This window comes from Humulus lupulus, chromosome 2 (assembly GCF_963169125.1).
Source record: "Humulus lupulus chromosome 2, drHumLupu1.1, whole genome shotgun sequence".
In the NCBI taxonomy this organism is placed as follows: Eukaryota; Viridiplantae; Streptophyta; class Magnoliopsida; order Rosales; family Cannabaceae; genus Humulus; species Humulus lupulus.
In genome coordinates this window covers 3,554,825-3,562,901 of record NC_084794.1, presented here as the reverse complement: position 1 = coordinate 3,562,901, position 8,077 = coordinate 3,554,825, and the positions used below count along the sequence as shown (strand labels likewise).

At 26.5% G+C, this 8,077-nt stretch overlaps 1 protein-coding gene across 3 annotated transcripts; it reads right to left on the bottom strand.

The window, feature by feature from the left end:
- Positions 1-2,145: 2,145 nt before the first annotated feature.
- LOC133816913 (patatin-like protein 2) lies at positions 2,146-7,851 on the bottom strand. 3 transcript variants are annotated; one of them, XM_062249252.1, is made up of 7 exons: positions 7,581-7,851; positions 7,292-7,482; positions 5,751-5,940; positions 4,881-5,042; positions 3,742-4,044; positions 3,076-3,251; positions 2,146-2,667 (listed from the first exon to the last, which is right to left on the bottom strand). In XM_062249252.1, the coding sequence occupies exons 1-7, from the start codon at positions 7,710-7,712 to the stop codon at positions 2,412-2,414; spliced, it is 1,410 nt and encodes a 469-aa protein (XP_062105236.1). In that variant the 5' UTR covers positions 7,713-7,851; the 3' UTR covers positions 2,146-2,411. The 3 variants fall into 3 exon arrangements, with proteins under 3 accessions (XP_062105236.1, XP_062105237.1, XP_062105238.1); XM_062249253.1 differs by having other exon boundaries at positions 2,146-2,664; positions 7,581-7,846; XM_062249254.1 differs by having other exon boundaries at positions 7,292-7,448; positions 7,581-7,719.
- Between the last annotated feature and the right edge of the window lie 226 nt (positions 7,852-8,077).

Here is an 8,077-nt window from a genome sequence, read left to right as displayed (position 1 = left end):
TTATATCACATGATAACACTCAACTACTCTTTAATATTAAATTCAAACAAATAGCATGTTAAGAAAAGTTTATAATAATTAATAAAAAGTCACCATCATTAATAATGAAAACTTAACCACTTAAAAACATAGTACATCGATCGATTATTATTTGGGATTTTTTCATTTATATATTTATGAAAAAAATTTCTTTCATTTATATATATATATAAATATATGTAGGGTTTATACTTTTTTAAACCCTGTGTTTTATCTCATTATCTATTTGGATCCTGTATTTTGACAAATTATTTTTTGGACCTTATGTTTTGTAAAATGGTTCAAATAGACCCATAAACCTGAATTTGATGAAAAAAAAATTGAGTATAACAACACAGTTCTTAGACAGAATGACTATATTTTTGTTTCGAGTTGTTAGTTTGATGAATTATTTGTGATTTTGGTCCAAAAAACTTTGATCAAAAATGGGTTTAGGGGTCTATTTGAACTATTTTATAAAATATAGAGTCCAAAAAATAATTTGTCAAAACATAGAGTTTAAATAAGTAATGAGACAAAAAAATAGAATCTAAAAATGTATAAACCTATATATATATATATATATATATATACTAAAATTTATATTTTCAAAATTACGGTTTACATAAAAATCATTATGCATTTATGTTTTTTGCATGGCTTTGCTTCATTGTTCTTTGTGACCAGTCACAGTGTAACTTGTTATTTTATTTTCGATAAAATTTGAAGAAAAACTTGACAATTGAGAGTTGGTATAAAAACGCATAAACTGTCCATTTAGCAAGAAGAGAACGGTGTACATTTATCAATATATTGCCAGTAGTAAACTTCTTTCCATCCTTGTACAAATAAAAATTTAGTAAGATATATTTTTCAGTCTTGAATATAAATAAAGTGTAACAAAACATAAAATAAAGAAAGGATAAAATACGTTGACTACTAAGCATACCCATGCCATCAATTTACACGAGATAAATACTTTTCAATACTCTCATAAACAGTAATTGCAACTTATTATAAAAATAAACAATTTTTTAGGGATCGATTTTAAATGGTATTTATTACATAATATGATTTTTTTTTGTAATTACTAATTATTTTTCCAAACATGATAATAGTAATTCATAAATAATTACCATTTGACATTTAAACACACATTGTATTTTAATATATAGTGTAATTACTCAAATATATAATTACTACTCAGTAATTACACAATTACTTTTAAACACGCCCTTAATGTTAATACCATCTAGCAACGAACGCACCAGTTTCATTTACCATATATCTGTTGGGTGTAATTACTTTCAATAATCATTAAAATATTATTATAATCTTCTTCTTGTGTGTACTAGAAACGGCAACTCTAGTTAGTGGGGATTTAACATTGTTAGTTAATTAATGTATTATTATTACCTAAAGTTAGTTAAATAATTTGTATAGTGTCTTCCCAGTCAAGCTTAATTAGATTTACTACCTTCTTAATCACACTTCAAAACATGTAAAGCATAACGTGAAAATTTTATAATATTGTCCTTCATTCGAAGTATATAAAATTAAACGTTAAGGTCATTCATGGCAACAGGTAACATCGACGATTTTGTGGAGGATCTGGTAAGATGATGAGTGGGCTCTGAAATAATTTGTTTGAAATTGTCGCTGCAAAATAGTCATTTAAATGTTGAAAAAATAGCTTAACTTTTTTTGTTTTGAGGCGAGAATTCCGTGTTTTTTATAAAAATAAACAAAATAAATAATAATTTAATTAATAATAAGGGCATGTTTGAAAACAATTGTATAGTAATTACATATATGAGTAATTACACTGTATTTTAAAATGCAAGTTGTGTTTGGATGTCAAGTTATAATTATTTATGAATTTCTATTGTCATGTTTGATAAAACAGTTAATAATTACACATAAAAATAATATTATATAATAAATATTATTTAAAAATTGATAGTAAACACCAAATTCTCATGGGGGCTATGAAATTGGATAGTGTAATTGAGACCTCCAATTACATGATTATCATGTAATTATATGGTCATACAAACATGTCAAATTGAGCAATTACTCCAGATTACACTCAATTCCAATTACGTTGACTTTATTTCCAAACTCATATATCCAAAATAATATTTATCATAAATAAATAATAATATCCTTAAAGCACATACTTATTTACTAGTATTGTCAAATGAAAGACAATATATCTTACTAGGACTCTATATATCTTAGGTTGGTAGTACTGTCATCGATCGCCGTTGTCCTGATCATGTATAAAGTCTCTAAATGACAATGGCTGAGGTTGTGGTAGCCTAGTGCTAAGCATAATCTGTATCAGTTCTTGGATAGTTGCATGCCTTTGAGAATTATTAGGAGGCGCATTCCTATGATGATGATGATGATGATGATGATGATGATGATGATGATGATGATGATGATTGTTGAGACTGTGATTGATGATGATTCTTATTATAACAGCTGGGGGGGAATGATTTTGAGCCCTGATGAGCACCAACTTCCAGATTATATCTATTATCTCGTGGAATAGAAACTTCTACGGTAACGGTAGTCTTTGCCTCTTCTATAGTTGGTCTACTTTCACGAGTCTTTCTCTCCCGGGAAAGCATTTCAGCAAAACTGCTTAATTACAAACAAATTATATATATATATTAATATTATATAGTTATACACAATATATTTACCATATTATTAGAATATATAAATTTTTTAAAACTGTCTACCAATAATAATTTATAAGGATTAAATGATTTTTTTTTTATAAGATTGGGGGAAGAATAGAAACTGTTGAAGAAAAGATCAAAATATATAGAATTATAATATTTACACAAAAAATATACTAATAATCAAAATATATACACTAATTATTAAGACCATAATAAATATATGAAATTTAAAAATTAATTTTGCCAAAATAATAGTATCTATACATATTCACACAATTCACAACATGTCAAAACTTAATAAATATAACATCATATTTAGTGTAATATCTATTTTATTATATATGGATGGATATTTATTATATACCGTGTAAGAGCTTCTCCATTTGTCGTAGTTCCATGTTTAGGAGAATAGATACCAGTTTCTAAGTTAACCATTGAAACAGGTTTCTTCAACAGCTTTTCTCCAATTCCCACAAGGTTCTTTAGGTTTTCTTTAGTAGCAATATCCACCGAAGATTCTTTTTCACTTAATGTGTCATCCTACATAATCAAAATAATTAATATATATATATATATGAGACAATTCTTCACTTTAAGTACTATTGGCAGGACGACCTTTCAACAGTTTTCGGCGCGATTTTTTTTATGACTGTGTATATTGTAGCTATTTAGAACATTTGTGCGATTTTTAGAAAATTCTGAATAGTTTACACTGAAAACTAGGTTTAAACATATTGTTGCCCGAGTGACTAATTTTTTTTATGCGCGTGGAAAACAACATGTTTGAACCTAGTTTTCAGTACTATAAACTATTCGGAATTTTCTGAAAATTTGCAGGATGTTCTAAATAACTACAATATACACGATCACACAAAAAATCGCGCTAAAAACTGTTCACGAGTCGAGAACAATAAAGAGCTTTACCGGTATGACTTAAAGTGAATCCCCGTAAGAGAATGAATTCTGCTATATATATACATACTAACTTTATAATTTGACATTAAAAATATATCTATGTAAACAAAGTAACCTGGATTCGAAGGTAGTTTTTCTCGGAGTTGAGAGCTTGAAAAACAGTAGAGAGAAATAAATCAGTCATGTCACTACTAGCTTGAGTAAAAATATCAAGCAAGGGAACAGAGTTGTGACTTTTCAACCATCCCAACAGACCCCATTTTGCAGCCTCATCAGCACTATATTTGTCCTCTATTTTTACCGAACCAGTTCCTATCGATAGAACCAAGAAACGGCCGAACTCCATCGGCTTTATTTGAAAGAAGTCAGGATTGTTTTGGTGAATTTCTTTCGACACTTCATTTATAGCAACCAAAGCCTAAAATAATTGAAAATGAAATTAATATGGTTATAAAGTCATAACGCCTTTACACATTTACTAATACATAGTAAATATTATTTGAAAATTGCAAAAAATAATACTATATGTTACTGCAATGAAAACTACGTACAAAGAAGTATAACCCTTTGCTACACATATCTCGAAGAACATGCTAAATTTCACTCTAGAATTATCCTTATTAATACTATATATTAATACCTCTTAGAAGCCATCGATCTTAATTTAGATCCATAATTAAGAAATTACATGTTTCTACTATAGCTTATCCGTTATTTGGGTTCAAATTTGTGGTTTTACAAGTTCAAGCCCTTTTCAACCATTAATAATAACTCTTTCTTCAAAAAACGAGTTGGTATTGTTTTGGGATATTAAAGTTTTATTGTCTAACTTTATTGGACATCTTTAATTCACATTAGTCGCAAATGATAATAAAATAATAAAACGACTCATGGATTAGCCTAGCATGCTCTTAGGCTAAACACTAGACTTTTTTTTTTTTTTTGTCTTTTTGGATGAATGAGATTATTTCTTCATCTTAAGCTCATTCCATCACTTTTACAAAAAAAAAATATATATATCAAAATTATTATTTGAGACAATGATGATTTGTTCTCTTACGTATGTTATCGAATCTTTGAACTCACGTATACGTAATAATTCACTAACTAACATGAACAGTTTTTTATTTTTGTGAAGATATCCTTATTATAAACTGTTTTTAGTATTTATCTTCTTAACATGCATTATGACTATAAAAAGATTCACTATATATATATGCTAAATAATTATGAATAATGTTCTTAATTAATTACCGGATTATTGGCCACAACACCACCATCAATGAGATGGAATTCTTTAACTTGACCATTGGAGGCTTTGGTTTCAAAAGAATGAGGTGGGAGATAGGTTGGAGCAGCTGAGGTTCCAATACATACATCTGACAACAAAGCATTTAGGCTGGAGTTCCTTTTTCCCTAAACCAAATCATATATAATAGAGAAATTAACAAGCTAAATCACTTCCAAAAAGTAAAATTGTATATAAATTTTATAGATACTTTCTCAATTTACACACTCAAAATACACATTATGATCGATATGTAATTATTAATAATTATAAATATTTTTAATTAGGAATTACATCATATTTAATTGTATAATTAAGATTAATTACATATCATTTGAGCGTGTAGAATAAAAGTGTATAACAATAGTGTTGTTTGGTAACACTTAAAAAATAGTTTTTTATTTAATTAATTAAAAATTTGACAATTAAACAAAAAATGTGTTTGATAACTCTATTTTTATTTATTATCTTTATAAATTTTAATTAAAATTTATTAAATTTTGAAAATAGAATTTTTTTACTTTCAAATTTTTTTCAACAATTTTCAATTTTTGTTTCTTCTATTTTTTCAAATCAATATCTCGTATTGTTAAACAAAAAATAAAAATAAAAGTTATCAAACGCTTTTATTATTTTTTATTTTTAAAAACAAAAACAAAAAATAGTTACCAAACATATTTTTATTTTTTAAAAATAAAGAAATAAAAATAAAAAAATATTTCTATTTTTGTATTTAAAAAATTCAAAAACAATTTTTTTTACCAAACGGACCCAAAATTACTCAAAATTTAAATAAATAATGTTGTTATGTATTTACAATTAATTAATTAGTATACCTCATAGGTAGAGAAGACAGTAGGTTGGAGACGGTTGATGTCAAATGTTGGAATTATGACATTAGCAAGCGTTTGGTTCAACCTCACATCACCTAATTTTTCTCTCAGCAGATTATGCAAATACTTCCCGTCGTATTTTGGTCCACTCAGAGACTTAACCTTACTAATAAGATGACCTGTATGCTTATGCCTATACATATATTTATTTTACTGTTAGTCAATAAAGTTAGGTAGTTGGGCATTTATGACTTATGAGTAATATGAATGAGAATTGCCAAGGGCTGGAAAATGACGTATAGATATCATCCTTATTCATACAATTCAATATCAACTCACACATATTTAAATTAAATAAGATGCCACTTCAATATAGTGTTAGGTACCTCCAAATAGCAATATTCAATATATATATATATAGAGAGAGAGAGAAATAATTGTTAAGGAGCAATATTTATGCTCAATACTACAAGGATGTGACATATCGCTATTGGTGTAATTCAATATGAGATTTTATATATTTGAAATTAGTAAATATTATGGGGTATTGCTAACTAATCGTGAAGTGCCACTTCATATGGTGTTGGAGACCTTAACGTGTCAAATAGCAACACTCATATATATATATATCTTCTATATAATGAGTGTGTAGATAACGGAAATTCTTAGTTTTAACGATTTTTTATTTTTTTAATGTTAACTTTAACAGAATATTCTTGTATTTAACAGAATATTCTTATATTTAAGGATAGTTTTAAACTTAAATAAAATAAAATAAATAATTAAAAAATGATATTTTTTGAGATATTTTAAAATGATAATTATTTTAAAATAATAATTAATTAAACAAATTAAAATACGATATTTTTTAGATATTTTAATAATAATTATTTAAAAATAATAAAATCATATATTTTATAACTTAAATAAAATTTTAAATAAATTTAAACTCACTTATTATAATAATATAATATTAAACATATCTACTGTGAATTAACAACAAATTGTTTTTTTTTTTAAAATTAGGAAGAAACTTAAATTTAAAATCCACGTATAATATTTAATATTACATTAAACATATAATATATAATCTGTTGTTGTCTTCAAAAACTACAACAAACATAAACTTAAACAAAAATAAATAAATTATTTAATTAAAATAAGATATTTATTTTAAAATTTATATGATATTAATATAAATTTAATAAAAATAATTAATAAATTTTATAAATAAAAGTAAGTAAATATTTATATCTAGTATATATATAAATATATGGCACAGATTTTGTTCTACTTGGGATAAGTCTCATTCCATCTACAACTGTCGGAACAATTATTAGTTTTATCGAATGATTTTTAATCATATAAAATTAAGACCATGAAACATTAAATTTAAATTAAAGTAGATAAAACTAAATTCAAATACATAATAAAATTTGTTTCTAATTAAATGAGATAAAATTCAAAGCATATTAGTTTAAGAGAAGATATGAGGACAGTGTTATGTATGTGTGTGTGTGTGTCTCTCTCTCTATATATTTAACCTGGTATGATGTTGTGGAAAGATAAGAGGACAGTGTTGGAGGTAGAAGTCGATGATATCTTTGGCAGCAAATAATGGCCTTTTGTTTTGGTCTGGGGCTGTAATCATGGCAGTAATGAGTCCACCTGTGCTTGTTCCCGCAATTACATCAAAATAGTCTGCAATTCTAGCATTCTTGTCATCCTCCACTTTCTGTACCAAATATCCATCTTTTATATAATTTGTACGTACGTACGTACGTAGCCATGCATAATGGTCTCTAATTAAATATATATATATATTTATACTACCTGAAGCTCAGATTCTAAGAAGGCAAGGATAGTCGCCGGAATAATTCCTCTTACTCCACCACCGTCGATGCTAAGAACAGTGATCACATTTCCATACAGCGGCGACGGTAGAAACGATTTGGTTCTCTTCATATCATATATATATGTGTGTGTTAGAAGAGAAAAAAATGGAATTGATTGGGGAATTGAAGAAATTAAAAGTGAAATATTTTTAGACAAATATAGTGAAAGAGCGAGAGAATATATAATGCTAGGAAAATTCCCAACTATTTTTATTCAACATTAGTACTATAAATTCAAAAGTAAATTTCTGAGTGTGAGAGTCTCTTGGAGTTGGATAATTTGGATTGGTCGCTCATTTATTTGGGTTGTTGGCTGGATTGGTCAATTCAAAATTAAAGTCTTCTGGAAACATTAAATGAGTTATGTACGTAATTTTACACTGATAGATACATAAAAGGGGTCATTGGCAAAATGGCCTATTTTTATAGTGCAAT

Coding starts and splice junctions, on each gene's coding strand:
- LOC133816913 (XM_062249252.1), bottom strand. CDS start 7,712: ATGAAGAGAACCAAATCGTTTCTACCGTCGCCGCTGTATGGAAATGTG. Junction 3,252..3,741: donor AAAACTACCTTCGAATCCAG/GTTACTTTGTTT, acceptor TTGATTATGTAG/GATGACACATTAAGTGAAAA. Junction 2,668..3,075: donor AATGGAGAAGCTCTTACACG/GTATATAATAAA, acceptor TTTGTAATTAAG/CAGTTTTGCTGAAATGCTTT.